This window comes from Triturus cristatus, chromosome 9 (assembly GCF_964204655.1).
Source record: "Triturus cristatus chromosome 9, aTriCri1.1, whole genome shotgun sequence".
Lineage (NCBI taxonomy): Eukaryota > Metazoa > Chordata > Amphibia > Caudata > Salamandridae > Triturus > Triturus cristatus.
In genome coordinates this window covers 951970836-951988660 of record NC_140592.1, presented here as the reverse complement: position 1 = coordinate 951988660, position 17825 = coordinate 951970836, and the positions used below count along the sequence as shown (strand labels likewise).

The 17825-nt window shown below is 42.9% G+C and overlaps 1 protein-coding gene across 1 annotated transcript in view; it reads right to left on the bottom strand.

Annotated features, from left to right (window-relative positions):
- EML5 (EMAP like 5) overlaps positions 1–17825 on the bottom strand; it is a 1456757-nt gene that overhangs the window by 678198 nt on the left and 760734 nt on the right. The window contains exon 14 of the mRNA XM_085626574.1: positions 4685–4871. Coding sequence (XP_085482700.1) covers positions 4685–4871 — 187 coding nt within the window. The remainder of the gene's footprint in view (positions 1–4684; positions 4872–17825) is intronic.

Genomic DNA, 17825 nt, shown 5'->3' with positions numbered 1-17825 from the left:
TTTTGTCACAAATGTCATGTCAGCGTTCTGGGTTCAGACAAGATCATAAAAATCTAGCTGGTGTTTCACCAGAGATCTTGTGTTTATTAGTATACAGCAGACGTTAGGGTCGTTGGGGCCAGAACCCTTCCTTTGCCTTCAATTAGTTGTTCCTGTCTGATCTGGATTACTTCCTAAGTGGGGTTTAATTCGACCACTTTGTTTAGGGTTGTGACGGAGGCATGGAGTTATAGTGGGGGTTTTGATCTTAGTGCCAGTAGAGTGTCTCGAGAATAACGTCACTGCTTCCTGTCAGTATCTCTTGCTGATGTTGGCTGCTTCCTCCTTGGTGGATGCTTGAAGTAAGCTGCCACTGGCAGTGTCCGATATGGTTGGTGCTGCTGGTAGATAGAACGAAAGGGCTGCTGAATAGGTTGATATGACTGATACCTCTGGTATCCTCCGTGATATGAATAAGCATCTCTTCCGTGGGCCCCTCTAAAAGGTGTTTTACAGTACTGCAAGGTGCCCAAAGATCAAGCGTTGTCAGTGTCAGCCTTTACTGCTTGTAAGGTGTCATCAATGTGCTTGCCATACAAAGTGTTGCCATCATATGACATTTATAAAGTCTTAGTTTATACCTCAGGACAAAATGTGAGGGCCTTTAACCAACCCTGGCATCTGAGGACTACTGATCCTGCGAGCTGGTGGAATCATATTGAAGCTATGTTCATTACACAATCTATGATTTCCAATGCAGAAATTTCGCCGACCTGCAGAATCTTCTTTGCTTCTGCTTTCTTGCCTTCCGGCATGAATCAAGATACGTGGAGATGTCCGACCACATATGACCATCATATCTGCCTAAGATTGCCAGCGAATTCGCTGCATGTACAGTCGTGCCCAACATAGTTGAGAACCGCTTACCAATGTTGTTAAGGCATCTTCCCTCCTTGTCAAGTGGAGTTGAAATTGGAGTGGAAGGCTTTTTTCCATCGGTGAAGGGCAGCCTGTATAATTACAGAGTGCGGTTTCAGCTAGCCAACCAGACATGTCGGCAAGTCTTCAGGAGCTTGGTACTTATCGATTCTTGGCAGAACAGCTGTGACTGTAGCAGGAGTTTTCATAATTTTGAGTCCTTCCTCCCAGATATGTTCTACAATATGGATTGCTCTAGCAGTTTTCCTATATTGTTCTTTAAAATCATATAGGAAACAATCTCATTTTTGTTCTTGTGATTAGAAGCTGGAAATGCTTGGCTGCTCTCTCATAAGGGTATGAAAGCCACCAATAACATCAGGTTGGGAATCCATCAGTGTGGTACTGGAGGGTAAGGTGTTGGGATGAGGTAATCTTCCAATTCATTCGCCAGAGATTGAGTTTCAGGAATTCCACCATCCTCCCTATCATCATCCGAGGAACATGGGTCGGGAGGCATGGCAATATTTGATAATGGGGTCATTTTCAGAGAGGCAGTTGATCGAATAGGTTTGGGTGACCTTGGTGCAGGAGGTTGTGGACAAATAGGTGACGATGTTGTCCCTGCAGGTGTAGGAAACTATTTAGAATAGTCCTGCAACATGCCCTGTAGATCTTGTACCAGGGCTACTGGAACCTGAATCGTGGCCTCAGGCAGTGGAGGAGGAGCAAAATGGTGAACCTGCTCCACAAATTGCCCTGGCTTCGCTATATATTGCTGCTTTGATAGATTTGTTCATAATAGTCCCCTTCATCCTCTTTGTTCTGATACTTGACATTAAGCTCCGAGGGACTATGAGCTGTACCAAAAGGTCCATCATCATCCTCGTCAGACTCCTGGATTGGAGGCAAGGGGTACACCTTGCTAGGTGAGGTATGTTCTGGGTGCAAAATGTCCTGTATTGGTTTTTCCATCATCAACAGTGTCTTCTATGGTATAGTCGAATAGGTCTTCGCCGGTTCCGATGTGAGTTTTCTTAGTCGACGACTGCGTTTTTGCCATTGATTGTGCCATCGGTCTTGTCAACAAAGTCTTCGCGGATGGTACCATCATTGATGGTATCGGAATGTTGGTAGTCGATAATACGGTCGTCGTCGACGCGGTCGTTGTCGAAGGGGCAGAGGTAGTAGACACTGCCGTCAACGACACAACTGTTGGCAGTGTATTTGACGGTGGTGTTGTCTTTGACAAGACTTTCATTGACAGCTTTGACTTTGTTATGACTGACTGTGAAGAGGATTCGGCAGGGTGTAAAGCCAAGACTCATGGTGTGGCTTTTTTAAGGTCTTTCTGTGCACCTCCGGTGATCCTTGGCATGACCGCTTCCTTTTCCTTGACTTCTCTTGTGAGCAAACAGAATCCTCACTGTCCTCTTCCTCAGAAAAAACTGTTTTAGTCTTCAGTTTCTGGAGCCATAATAACAGCCTCCCTTCCCCTCTCTATCCTTAAAAGTTTTAGAAAAAAAGATTCTACAGATCGAACAGTCCTTTACCTTGTGGGTAGGATGAAGGTAGTAGATACACTCCTTATGAGGTCTTCTGAGTGCAGCCTCTTCTTTTCACAGGTCCCACAAGGTCTAAATAGTCAGTTCAAAGATTCTGACATGTTAATGCCAGGTGTAGAAAAGTGCAACAGCAGAAGTAAGCTGTATAAACCAAATCTGGATATAAGCTGAAGAACTGAGCAGATCTCACAGAGACTCCCTTTCACACGATGTGCGGCAGAGAATCTGAAGGAAGATGCCTCTGCTGAGACTGCTCTAAAGGAGTGCTATCGCCTGATTGGCTGGAGTTTGGTTCTTTTTAAAGTATGTAGATATCTATTAAAGTCAATGTCTTTTGCCATTGCAAGCTATGTATACTACTTCTACTGCTAAAGAATGAATCGAGGGAACCCCACCTCGACAACGGGGGACGATTCAAGCATATGAATCTGAAAAAGATCCAATAAAGAAGAAGTGTAGTACCAAGACATGAGAAGTTGCATAGAAGAGAAACCCATTGCGTTTATGTTGGGGAAGAGTAGTACCCTCTAGTGAAAAGTTGCATTGGGGAGTACCCCATGGGTGCGATGTAGGAGGAGAAGTACCATGTTGCAAGAGGAAGTACCCTGGGGGATAGTTAAGTATCCCTTAATGTTGAGGGAGGTAGCCACAAGTTTTTGTTGAGTATTGAGTATTGTTGGTGATTTCCAAATGTTTTGCATCAGTAATCATTCTGTATGAACGGTAGATTTGAAAGGTGCATTGTACAGAACGGAGTATGTTTGTTATTGTTTTGTGGTGTGTGTCAATAAGTTTGCTTCTAATGGAGAAGTCAGTGTTGTGTTTGAATGAAAGTCTTTAATATAACTCTACTGTGTTGTAGGTGAGTACTTCTGTGTCAATAATTTTTCAGCCTTCGTTTACTAGAGTCCTTCATTGTTGTTTTTGTAAGACATCCTGACTTTTTCTGAAACATTTTCCAGAGCGCATGGTACTGGATGCTACTTAAGTCCTTTCTTTGGCCTGACCCATGATCATGTTGGTCTGGCCAGTTAGTGTGACAGGGTGATGGGTGTGTTGGAGTGCTGGCCTACACTTTTGACTATGAGTGTGTGCTGCAGTGTGTTGTCCTTGCAAGGATATATATATTGGCTGCAGAAGAATGTGTGAGAGTTGTGTTTGTCACCTGCTTCAGTAGTGGGATGTGGATGTCTGGGAACATTGTCTTTGAATGTTGCTGTGAGGACAAATTTAGTGTTGGAGTCCGATCAAGGGACTTTTGAGTTAAGGTAATGTATGGTTGAACTTTCTGGTTTTGTTTTGTTTTGCCCCTTGAATGTGTAAACTTATGGAGGATGAGGAAACCATTTGCCGGAGGAAGTCCTGGGGTTCCATGTTCCACAACCTAGTTGCCATCTTGTTTCTTTGTTTTAAATGAGGTGTGGGGAACCTCATATTTTGACCCATTTCAGAGTCTCTATGACTGCTATTTGTTGTCGTTCTGCATCTGCATCGGTTTCGGAGGGCTTAACACGCTGCTGGGTGAATGTGTATGTTAGGCATGTTGGAGAATGAGTAATTGTGAATGACTGTCCCTGCCAGTGCTGGACTGGCCATAGCGGGCACCGGGCGTTTCCACGGTAGGCCGGGGGCCAGTTTTGGGCTCCTGGGGGGCCGGTTTTGTTACCGGGGGTCGGCAATATCAGCCCCTGGTAACAAAATCGGCCGAAACCGCCCTCGCAAACTGCTCGGCTGCACTCCCCCTCACCATAGGGGGGGGTGGCTTGCTGAGCAGTTTGCCAGGACCGGTTTCTGTTCCCAGTCTGGCCCTGGTCCCGGCACTTTATATTCCATTGAAGGGCTGCTCTTTGTTTTGTTTTTTGTAAGAAAGGGAGGTGTGTACTATCCTGTATGTAGCTATTTCATGTTTGTGTGAAGGGGTGTTTGAAATACTGTGAGTGAATGATGTAACAGAAAGCTGCTATGTGATATGGATTGAAAGGTGGGATTTAGACACAGTTGGAGGCAGAATGGAACCCTGATGGCATCTACAAGCTGTTACTGCAACCTAAGGGCCCAACATCGAACAACGCACTTACCTTGTTCTTGATTGGCTCCAGAGGCTTCTGTGATGACCCTGCCCTCCAACTACAACATCAAGTTCGTAAAGATGGTCTCTAAATGTACATCACTGTCTCTACATTCACATCAATCTCCAGAAGTTCACGTCTACAGCCACCTACCTGTCCTGTTGCCACATAATCTTTCAAAGGGTGTATTGCAAGGCAGAGAATGTCGTCATCATGTCCCAGATAGAACCTCTGTGTGTTCTGCTGTCGGTTGTAGACCACGCCCACTGCAGCCACATGGTACACAATCTCCCCCGTCTGGGTATAAAAGAGATTACTCCTACAGTCGTAGCCTCTGTACCTGCAATGAGACGAATGCACAACAGGTAAAATGATGTGTGGTATCATGGCAAGAATCCAACTGGATAATTACTGCAATCAAGCGACCCTAATTAGGCAATGATTCACTCTGCTAAGCAAGCCTTGGGAACCCATTCCCGGCACTATAACTATTACTACGCTTCATTTATCTCACCTGTCACGCGCTAGACTTCGCAAACACATAATTTTTTTCAGATTCCAAGGTTTTCTCTGAAATGCGTTTTCTCATTTAAAACATGTTTTCCCTCAGTGGAATCTAATGTCCTTATGTTGCAAAATGTACGAAAATTTGAATATGGCAATTGTACCATGCTCTATAAAGTTTACAGGTCTGAATGTTTTGTTTCACATAGTTGTATGAGGTCCATCAAGGTTTTCAAAATATGTAGTAAAATGGAGCGATCGTCATTTCAGAATATTGAGTTGCGTAATGTTCATCGCAGGGACAAGGATTTCACCAGGTTTTGCAGTTGCATAAATGGATGTTCACAGTGGTGTAGGCAGGATTTCTTGACAGGGTAGTTGTAAGCAGAGCAGGGGTCCTTCTAAGCTAAGGAAGTTAAAGGTGGGCCAGGTGGAAGGCTGGTTGTGGATGAGGTAGGTGGGCTTCATTCATACTCTATTGAAAAGGACACTCAATGGGTACTTTTTAAAGCACTTATTGGTTAATGCTTCTTTTCCATCGAAAATCACTTTACCTTTAAGTAGGCATGTATGGTGGGTTGTTGTCGTTTTCTAAATAAGATACATTTAAGATATTCGGAAAATTCACTAAATGGGTCTTCGTGTGCACACACACACACACACGCATGCACATACACACACACTGAAGTTACGTTTCATTGATGCTTTGCTAATCAGTTTAAACGGAGCTCTAATTAGAGCTGACAGAACTATGCAAAGCTCCCAGGATGAAGATGATGATTTAGTCACTGGTGTAAAAATGCAGAAAATTACTTGTCTCCTCCGATGTCTCCTTGTAGATGGTCAGCCTGATTGTAACATCGTTGCTTATCAGATTGTGATGGGGAAGGACTGGAAGTTCCTATTGGCCAGACAAACTGATCCCAATTACTTTAAGAGGGTACGCTTTAAGAGGGTAGCTTGTTACAGAAGGTTGTAGAATCTGGGCTCTAATCAGTTTGGTCTTCAAGATCCCATCATTGCAGTATTAGACACCTCTCTGGGGGATTCCCTTTCTACCAACTATACTTCATGATGTAGTTACCAGGTCATGATCTCTCAGAGGTCTTAGAACAGCCGGTCAAGGGTTTTGCTCTTTTTCTGCCTTGCAAACTGTGTATGACTTGCCTTATAGGGCCTTTTTTAAGTACTTGCACGTACGGGAATATTTCAACTGCAATGTTTCTCATAGAGCTATCAAGGATGACTGAGGTCCTCTCATATATACGGCAGTGGTCGCAAATTAACTATTCATGAACTCTATTGTATATTGATTGATCATAAAGAAGGTGATCTAAGCCGACTGGTGAGCAACTGGAGCCTAAAAATCGGGGTGGAGGTACAGGTGTCTGATCTAAAGGACACTTTTGAAGCCGTCTAGTCTTCTATGATCTCGGTCAACCTGAAAAATAATAAAAATAAAAAAATGAAAATTCCTTGTCTCGTTGCAAACAAAGACTTGACCTGCTTTGTGGCTATGCACAGAAACTGTGGAAAGATGAACAATATTTAAGAAGTGGCTTGATGGCGCAAGTCGGAAAGGAACTGGCGCAGTGAAATGCCTTTTGAGTCCAACTGATTGGTAATTGTCTTCATTAAGAGTCTTTTGAGCTCTGGTTGCTTGCAATATCCTTGGTTATCTGGAATGCTATTGTAGTGAAGTATGTGTCTCTTGTTCCTCTACAGAAATTGAGTGTCTGCCTTAAACTTGATTGTTATTTCTATCAACAGCATCAATAACTATGAAAACCAATGCTGTCTGAGCCATGCTGACGTCACCAAAATCATCTTGCAATGGTCCATTTATAGCTTGTGGATTACTCTCGTTATTAGCAGAAACAGTGGAAATGTGTACACAAATGGTCTTTCATTCCATGGAGAATACCACGCCCATTAAACTGGACATGGCTACCTCCTGATGAATAACAGGCATTGTTTTTTGGGATTGGTAGCTAATGCATCCCATTGCGGTATTCCCCAGAGGTGAAACTCACATTTTGTTACCTCTCGTCTAATTGCCAGTCTTGGTGCACTAACACTCGCAAGCTCATGGCAATCGCATGTGGTTCAGCATTACTGAAATGGGTTCTGCTGGGATGTCCATTCTGTGTTTCTTGCCAATAACCAAAGGTGTTGAGCCTCTCCAGATAGCAGTGTGAATGCAACACTGGGCCCACACTACCCACAGCATCGATTGTGGACCACAAGGTGCAAACAACCACTAGAAACACCAACAAACCGCATGGCAAAACAATATCACCAGTGCAGCCACCTCTGGGATGGAAAATGTAGTCAATATAAACCTGGAAAATGATAGACCAGGCGAAATAACACAGGAAACATAAACACAACACAAATGAAAAGTCTCTTGGCAGTCAGAAAAGAATCATGCTCTACAGTTGAGACACAAATTGACACATAAGGGTAGATGTTGAGAAGGGCCTCCTGTGGGCAGAAAAACGAAAACTAAACTAGTGAGTGACCTCTACAGAAAAAAATGATCAGATTTGATCCCTGAATAGAAAGAACAAACACCAAACACTAGAACTACAGGGAAAGTCCGCTACCTTGAGTTTAAGCTGGGGTCTAAGAAGGCGGACCCTTCTGAGAAGTAACAGAACAGTGTGCTGCTCGAATATACAAATGGTACAGGCATCAGAAAATTCCTTGAGAACTGACTGCCAACAGCGGTAGCCCCTGTTGGCCTGGCAAAGTTTTTTGCAACAGAGAGCGCACTGTGCGGCGGTTCTGCACCCACCACTCAGAGCGCCTCCTCGCCCAATCACAGCAAAGCTGCTCCATTATCGAGATTGTGGCATTACCTTACAGTGAGCCAGACAACAGGGACCCATCACAATATACCATGACAAAATATTGACATTTCCGGATTTCAATACAGCCGTACAGCAGCAGGGTAGAACACTCATAGAAGCTGAAAAGAAACTATGTGACCTGTAACTTAGACATATACTGCTGTTAGCAGAAAAAAAGTAAAGTGACAGGAGAGAGCAATCATTTTTATTCACAGTTGCTGCTGTAATGTGGGAATGGACAGAGCAAAGACCTGACCACGAAGATCACAACAGTGACCAAGACCGCATCAAATCAACCTTCGCAATAAAAAGGCCCTAACCATCCACTAGCAGTGGCTACAGAAAAGTCATTATGGGAAACGGGATCATTCATCAAAGTTAGTGACATAGGAGAACACATGTTGACCACAGGAGACGAAGACACTGATGAATCAACAGAAACGAAGCACCTTTGGGTATGCCAGTCAGGGCGGGCATGCTAGCCAGACTATCAGTAGGAACAGAGCCAATAATGCTGTGCTATTGCCTCCTGTGATGAAAATATGAAAATATAAGCTGAGCAAAATCATGAAACTTAAATATGCAAAGATTGGAATTCAGGCTTGCGCAGATGCACTGATTTCTATCAAGGGGCGAAGACAAAACCCAAATATAAGCGTTCCATACCCCTCCCCCGAGCTGAACAAGTCAATTAGTGTCACATTCTTAGTGCTATATTAAACTTTAACATAAACTGCCAATGATGAGCATATACGTGTATTATCAAGCACATGCAGCTAATGTCAAAGAAAATACTTTCGGCAGCCCAGTGTGTCAACACTTATCCCAAATTGTTGGATGGTTATTAATTATTGTTGGGTGGATAAGTTTATTGGGTTGGGGGCAATAATAGTTTTCCTAAAGTAGACAATCAAAAGATCCGATGTCAGCTGGGTAAAACAAGTGGAAGTAACATGACAACGCTTACTCTACTCTATCATGCTACGGCTAACATGGTATAAATTAATGATTTGAAATGCGAGGGGAATGGCTTCTATCCAAAAAATGGTTACAAAATCCTATCTTACTTAAAAAGGAAAGGTGGACAAGTGGTTTTGTTACAGAAAACGGACCATACGTATCTGGAAAGGACAAATATTCATCACAGGCGTTTCCCCCTACTATGCGTGTGGAATCTTAATGTTGATAAAACCAGTGGTCCCATATAAAATCATACAATCAATTAAAATGTTTGCTAGATGGCCTACAAATGGAGATGGTATGTATCCATGCACCCATTGAGTTTTCAGTCACTTTCCTACAAAAAGTAACGCGACAGGTGTTTGAATTAGGAGAAGGATATGCGTTGTGTGTAGGAGACTTCAACTATGTTAGCAGAACACATTTGGACAGGTCCTTCCCTCCACTGCCAAGAGCTGTACGTGCTATAAATGATCAAGCAATTATGGACTGGCAGACACACTGGGTGCAGAGGGATATGTGGCGCAAGACAGACCCAGACAGTACAGAATATGAATCAACAAATGTTTACTACGCATGAGCACACTGAACTCAATAAATACAGAATACCTATGTAAAACTATATCAGACCACAATCCCTGCATTTAAAAATTAAATGGGACAAATTCATAACCAAGATCCAGGCACCTACCTTCTGTGGTTCCATAGCAGAGACAATAGAGATAATGATGGGTCAGGAGAACACTGAGCATGCAAGAGGGAGGCCTTTCAAGTAGAGATTCAAGCAAATGTATCAAAATAGTCAGTGGAGCACAAGATATACTACCGAGAGCTTACAAAAGTAGAAGAAGAAATTAAAAACCTGGAACCTGAGGTACTTCAAAACCAGACTAGGGAGGTAGAGTTGGTAACCAAATGCACACCTATGCTGAAACATTAGAGCTAAGCTTACAAAGCTTTCACTAGAAGACTGCATTCAGAAGGTGTCTATTCACAACTTTACTAAATTCAGAGAAAGCTAGACCAGAATTAACTGCCCTGAAGGATGAACAAGGATAAGGTGGGTAGATAACCTACTACTCCTCTCAGAATGCAACTTGACTCAACACTTCCCCTGTAATAGAGCTGGACTCTCCAACGGGCCCCTGCAGAGGAGAATTCCCCCTTCATGGACGTAGTGCACAGAGCAGCAGACGTACTTGAATTACAGTTGCTCACAATGCAAACAAAGACAAACTCTTTAACAGAGATATTACAGCCTAGGCATATGATATCAAAGCACTGGCTGGCTTTTCACAAGGTCCTGATGGAATCGTTGATGTGAGCTGGTCTAAGCTGTGTTTAGCCCCACCTGTAAACAACCCTGTAGCTAGGCGTCATAGATCCCACCTCCAGCCATCCGCCTTTCTGAACCCGAATTCGATTCCAGAGAGCTTAATAGCTCAGGGATCTACTACTAAGGTGAATCCATATCCATTTCCTACTGCCCCTGCAGACAGGCAATCAAACACATCAACAGTTTCCAGAAAAAAATCTTTTTTATAGGCCAGATTGGCCTTACAGTCCCTGAACGCCGCTTGACTGCTGGGACAGTACACGCATGCCCTTTGGGACATAATTAAAAAAAGCTTGTTAGCCATCCCTTATGAATTCTGAAACGTGTACTCAGATGATTCAAGATGCAGCCAAATACATTTTGAGAGCTGGTCTTGACTTCATGGATTGTGTTGGATGTGCCATGGACACAAATGGATTTGGACAGCCCTCACAACCTTTTCAGCAGCCAATCCAGCCCTTTTTCCGCTCAAGAGGATATGGTGGCAACAAATGCTGAGTACACCACCAAGAACAGCAATCTTCCTCTTTAATCTTGCCTGTCGCAACTGTGGCCAAACTGCTTTGTTTCTCTACCCATGGCAATGTTCGTCAGGAGGGGAAATATTTTTTTCTCTCTGGCCAGCTGGTGTGCCGTTTGATTGGATCAGTGGAGGTTGCAGACGGTTGAGAAATGTTAGCACCTACCCTTCATGTTTCTTGGGCAAGTCATATTGGAAAAGTTGGCAGATTGGGCAGAGACTACCTCATTTTCCTCACCATTTTAATATGATTTTCGACCAAGTCTAGAGATTGTAGAGCAGGCTCCTAATCTAAACCTTACCTGGGGGAAATATCTCAAGGCCAGGGAAGGTGCCCTTCATATGACATTCACGGACCTCTACTGTGCCTTTACCTAGTAGATAGGATGAAATTATGGGATTTAAAGGAACAGGCGGGTGTGGATTCCACTTTGTTGGACCTTGTTAGGTGTCTGCATTGGGATACAACCACCAAAGTGTGCTATACGCAATGAGGGGACTATACAAAACTAATAAGGGTCCGTAGAGGAGTGAGGCAGGGAATTATTTTGACTCCTTTCCTGTTTTTATTGCATATTAACTCCCTTGATGCCCTTTTAGAGGACTGTTGTAAAGATACCCTGCAAATTGGTACTCGTGCAGTCCCAGTTCTTTTGTACGCGGACAATGCAGTTCTTTTAGCATTAACAGCAAATGGCTTCCAAAGTCTTTTAAATGGTTGTAACGGTCTTATGATTAAATTAAACCTTAGTGAATCACCAAAAATCGTTTATAATGACCTGTAGCCCGAATCAACTATGTCTAAAGGTTTTGACATTGGAGGGACACCGATAGAAAAAGTATTTTCTTTTAATTACCTGGGTCTTCTGCTTGATGCTAAAGGTTCTCGGGAGGGACTAATTGGCCAGAGAACACAAAAGATGGGGGCTGCCTGTGAAATAATAACCAGGTTTGCTAAAAAAGTTATGGCATAAACCAATCAAGGAGATGATTCAGTTCTATAGAAAGAAGTGCTTATCACTTGGTGTTTATGGGGCAGGAGTATTGAGATACACTGCCGTAGGGAAGTTACAGGCAGCAGAAAACAAGTTTCTATGTAGACTCTTAGCGTTACCCTAATCTATTCCAAGTTTTGTTACACATGCAGAATTGGAACTGGGATTTCTGGAGGATTTTATTGGTATAGCTCCATTACTACTTAGGGTGAAGTTATGGAGCACTGCTAGGGCTGGCTTTTCGAGGGAAGTTTTAAAGGATTGTTCAAATCTTGATAATATGTCTGCTATTCCATGACTGGCTTATGTTAAAAATGCCTTCCATAATCTAGGCCTGAGGGTACGCTTCAATTCTCCCGAAGGTATAGGCACCCAGACTAAAGAGAGGGTTAAAGAGATCTTTGCTTCCCAAAGAGAACAGATCAGAATTGAAAAGTATCTCAGATCAAGTTTAATTACTAGTTATATGCAAACTTTTAATACTCCAGACCAGGGGAGGCTCCTCCGCTATGGCGGAGGAGTGTCCTCCAACTGCTTTTAAGCAGTAAGAAACATAAAATGACAATAACTTAGAGTTATTGTCATTTTATGTTTCATGTCCTGCTGCTTTGTGGTGGAGGGGTGGGCGGGGCCGCTCTACTCTCCGGGCAGGGGAGGAATTGTTTGCCCACTCCTAACTGCGCAGTGACTGTTTGGTCGTCCCTCTAGGACCGCCCAAACCAGTCTTGCGCACTTTCCCCTTCTTCATACAGGCTGCATTGCAGCCTGCATGGAGAACATGCCCACCCCTCCTGCCCCTGGCTGAGCCCCATGTCACAGCTCTCAGACCAATCACAATGCTGCATTGCAGCATTGTGATTGGTCAGGGGAGGGAGCCTGGCTGCCTGCTTCCTATTCCTGTCAGACAGGAGAGCAGGAGCACAGAAGTCGCGGGACCCAAGTCGAGGTAAGAACTTTTTTTAAATGTAAAATTCTGACCCCTCATCCCGCGCGCACGATCCCCTCAGTGACTCCCCTTGCAACCCACGCCCACCCGCAAGCCATGCTGGCCACGACTGCCCCAAACACAAAAATGTATTTAACATGGTCTTTTAATTCAGAGCATTGATTTTACTTGAGGGCTACGATTAAATTTGGTCCATCATTTAGTTGCCTTCCGCCTGACTGGTTTCTGTGTTGCTTCGCTTTCTCATTGCCCTTGTGATGCTGTCTCTACCCAATCTACAGGCACTTTATGTTGTTTTGCACTTTGTACCGCTCGTTAAGAGTTTGGTTTTTACGTCTAATTATTTTGCCCAAGCACGTTACATTGTTTAAAGAAGGCCTGGGTTACCTGCAATCCTTGGCTGTCCCAGAAATTTGTTGCACTGTACTTAGTTACATTATTGCAGCTATGAAGCTAAAGAAAAATTATGCGTTGTAAAACGTTCAAATTATAAATGAGGTGCTTTGTTTGCTGTGCTTTTTATTTTAAGATTTGAATGATTGTATTTTTCTTGTTTTATTTCTGCTATAACTATGAACTCTGTATTTATTATGTTTACTTTTATGATCATTAATTTGGTCAAATAAAGATCAGTGATTGATTGATAGACTGGAACATCCATCCTTTAAACATGCAATCAACACCGATTCACTCAACCCACCCGTATTCCACACACATACCCATCATCCATCCATTTACCATCTACTCATAACATACTCATAACACACTATATAAAGATTTACCATCCATCCATCCAAAAATCCAGAGGCTAATTAGCACATTTTTAGTTTATAAACAATTTAAAGTCTTTCTTTGACCTGTATAGTGCCACTGGCCTCAGCAATTTTTATATTCTATTGTTTTGTGAACCATGACGGTGCCAAAGTGCAACACAGCTTAACAATAAAATGCGTCCAAAGGAAAATATGCCCAAATGGATTACGTCAGTTGTATGTCGTGTATGTTAACCAAATGGTAGTGTATGTGCTTTCCTCACATGGTGCTTGACAGACATGTCCAAAAATTCCTCATACATGCATCAAATCTTTCTTCAACATTATAGGTTTAAAACGGCTTTGCTGGTATGCATGGCAACGTCAGTCCATTGAGTTCCCCTGGTTACATATATCATTACAAATATCAGGGAATCAAGCAGTGACTATAAACACTTTCCAGGAGTGTATGCAACAGACCTCCAACTGGCTTAGGATAAACTCCCTACAATTTAATGGAGAAAAAACTGAGGTTGTGTACTGCTCCACGGCCAAAATGTCTTGGTACCTGCCGCTGGAGTTCAGACTCACTCCTAAGGACAAACCACTGGTTCCAGTTAAAATAGTGTGTAACCTAGGGGTCTCAATAGAGGACAGCCTCCAAATGGAGTCACAAGCCAATAAAATGGTTAGTATCAGCTTCTCCTTGCTAAGAGCACTTCACCAGATTCTCCCACTACTGCCTAGTGCCACCAGACCTCTTGTAGTGAGGAGTATAATTTTGAGCCGACTGGACTCAGGGCCGGCTTTAGTGCTGGTGGCGCCCTGTGCGACAATGTTTGTTGGCACCCCCCCCACCCAATGACCACCTCCACCACGGATTCTCTCACTATCACCCTTTAACAGTGACCAAGTCTCCATAACCACTCTCTCAGATGCATTGAATTAGTTATATAGCGCCACTCATACCAGTGTAGGGTGTCCGAGCACTTTGCATCACACGCACATTACACAGAGACAATCAATCATACGCGTGTAAATCAGTGTGTAGGAAATGTTACATAAGCCAAAGGACTAAAAGTGTAGGAGTCACATGTCATCCATACTGGTAGGCAGTATAGTTTAAGAGTGCTTGGTGTGGAGAAGCACAAACTCAGTCGAAAAAGAAACAGCATAGTTGGGAGTTTTCTTAAATAATAAGAATCGATTTCTAGCCAAATTAACCCTTCTTGCAACATTAATCAATGTTCTAATAATGTATACTTTGCAGTGTATATGCAGTTCTAGGATGAAAGTTAATAGCTCACTATTCTATATTAGGACTTTAAGTTATAAATTGTAAGTAACAAAAGGAGGCCTCTTTTGAAAGCAGCAACCTGCTGATCTGTTTACATCATACGCACTCTGTAATCTACTTGGTACACGTTCTTTGCAGCAGGCATAATAACCCCTGCACTAACTTCACCTAAGTCAAAACCTCAACTATAGAAAATGCTGATCTCTCTCCAGGAAGATAATTAATCACACGAGTTATCTTGACATTTATGTGAGGCCTGGTAATTGCCGGGGGAAAGAAACACTGCAGCAGGTGCTTCAAAAGCATAATAAACTTTCAAACACAGCGCCCCCAGGAAGCCAGCACCCGGTGCGGTGGCACAGGTCGCACCGCCCTAAAGCCGGCCCTGACTGGACTACTGCAATTCTCTGTACCTGGGAGCACCACAATCAGTACTACAGAAATTGCACAGAGAGTCCAGTCTATAGCAGCAAAACTGGTGTTAAAAAGGCAGCGTAGATCCTCAATGACGCTGGCTCTAATGTACCTTCATTGGCTACCCATTAAGGAGAGAATTCAGTTTAAGTCTCTCTGTACTGTCTTCAGGCAGTAAATGGTCTGGGCCCAGTACCTCTGCAGGAGAAACTCACCTGGTATAATCCTGGGAGAAACCTTCGTTCTTCCAGTGCAAATCTGGTAACTGCTACCAGATTTAAGAAGACCAGGATGGGAGGCAGAGCATTTGGAGTAGCAGCTTCTCGCCTCTGGAATGATCTGCCCCAGAGTATTAGACAATCTAATTCCCTACTTCTCTACAGAAAAAGCTTAAAGACCTGGCTCTTCCCTAGGAATGAGTAAAACGAGCTCTCTACTTTGCAGATAGGATTTCTGTTTTGCTGGTGTCACCTGTTAAGTCGAAGTGCCAGGATACCCGTAGGGTGACAGTCTGCGCCATACAAGTCTATGATACAATACAATACAATGGAACATATTTTGAATTGAAATAAGATGAGCCCATAATAGGAATCAAACAAAAGGGAGCTGGTTTTAGGAGAAGTCTGTTATCCTTTCTGAGCCGAGCTTTCAGAACCACCAGCATTTAACATGCTCACAGTCACAGCTTACAAACACACAGAATTGGAAAGATGCAGAAACAAAACACGGACTGAAGCTTGTCTTTTAAGCATGTTTGTCTATGGCTATTTCTTTTGAAAGAAAGCCACCGTATGATAATCAATGACAGTGGACTCAATACACATTTATCATATTTAGATATCCAACTGCATTCACAACAGGTGAGCAAATGAGACAGGATACCACCACTAATTGGCAGCCATGGTTGTTCAATAACTTGCCAGACCAAAATCCTTTTCAGAGTGTTTATGGATAGAGAAATGTTTAACAAGGGGGAGCGTTCTCAGTGCCACAACGGATGCAGGTCTTGGATAATGCGAGTCTTATTCATATGGGCAGTTTGCCCAATGTTCAAGAGGCACCAAATGGGTATATACCACATTAGTAGATCTGCAGTTAATAAATTGTTTTAACGAATAAGCTATTGTACCATGTTTAAAATCTCTGGCCAAACTGAGCAGTTCTGACATTTGTAATGACCGAATAACGGCGTAAACCCCAGGTCTCAGTGATAGAATGGGTATTAGATGTGTCTTTGAGTCCACGTCACGGCATGTACCAGGTGGTCACCCAAATTATGTCCCCTTTTATATGGAAAATGAGGGGGATCAAAAAAGAAGAGATCATGAAATCAAAGTATATTCCAATTCTTTTTAATTATTTGACTTCTCATATTGCCTATAGGACAAAAATAGGATAGAAAAGGTATTGGCTTATTTGATCTTTTATCTTTGGGAGTGAGCAAAGGGCCTTTGGGGCAGTACCATGTATGTTTCAAGGATTTCGATATCAAATGTTTTGGGTAACCCCTCACCAGTAGTCTTTGAGCCAAAATAACTGTCTCACAGAAGTAATACTTGCAACATTTGCAATTTCTACGAGTATGCAGAAATTGCCCATATGCAAACCGTGTCATAAACCTCGTAGATGGTTTCTGGTATTGAGTATGAAATGATGAAATGAGTAGTAAAGTGTTTCTTTCAGTTGATTTGAGGTACAATTATGTATATGGTTGCGTTCTTGTCATGGAAAAGAGTGGGGGGAGGTTGTCACACAGCTCCTGTGAGGGTGCGATGTTGTTTTCGCTGGCAGCCGGGTTGGAGAATTCCATAACAAAGTTGTAAAGTTCCTTGGTGTTGTTGGTGCTGGTTTTGATTCGTGCAGCAAGGGCTGTCTTCTTTATTGCCCACAGCAGGCGTGGCAGTGGTTGAGGGAAGTCTTGAAGACTGCCCTGTTGGAGGGGTCCTTGCTGAAACGCCATTTCCTCTCCAACTGTTTGCTGTCTTGTTTAGCTGTTCTGAGTTCTTGGGTGAGATCTTTCTAAGTTTTAGTGATCTTTTTGTTGTGTTTTATCGAGCTGAAAGTTGTAATAGTAAGGCTTCTTGTGGACCTACAATAGAAGCTGGCAAAGGCTGGGAACAGAGGGCCTTCAGTGAACCAAATCTAGACTTTTTTTTTAACTTCTGATGGTTATCAAAGCAAGTAGGACTTATCCAATGTAATTTCCGCCAATTTACTGTTACAAATGTAATTTGTCAGAAATAGATTAGTGAAAAGATATGCAGACAGACATGCATTCTACAAAAATAAAACTATCTATTTAACAACTCCAAGAGTGATGTGTATTACGAGCAGCAGATGCCAACTTTTGGAGCTGAAGTCCTCAATGGTTGGAGAATAATTACACAGAGGGTTTCACAGCTACCTGACACTTTAAACATGTTTCATAAGGGAATCCTTTTTCTCAATGTGCAAGCTTAAGTATTGCACATAGAATTATTGATGCCTGCAGAACAAAATGGGTCATTTAGATCCTGGCAGGAGGACCACAAGACTAACAAGTCAGAGGAGGCTGTAGCCTTCTCTTCACATGGTGAGAAATCATTGCCCACTGTGTTGTAAGATCCCAACTCGTCTAGAGTGGTGGTTGCAGAGAAGGTAAGGTGCTTTGTTAAGCAGCAATCCATGTTGTTTTGACCCCGCTCCCGCAAACCTTGTTTTCATGCTATGTCATTTGAT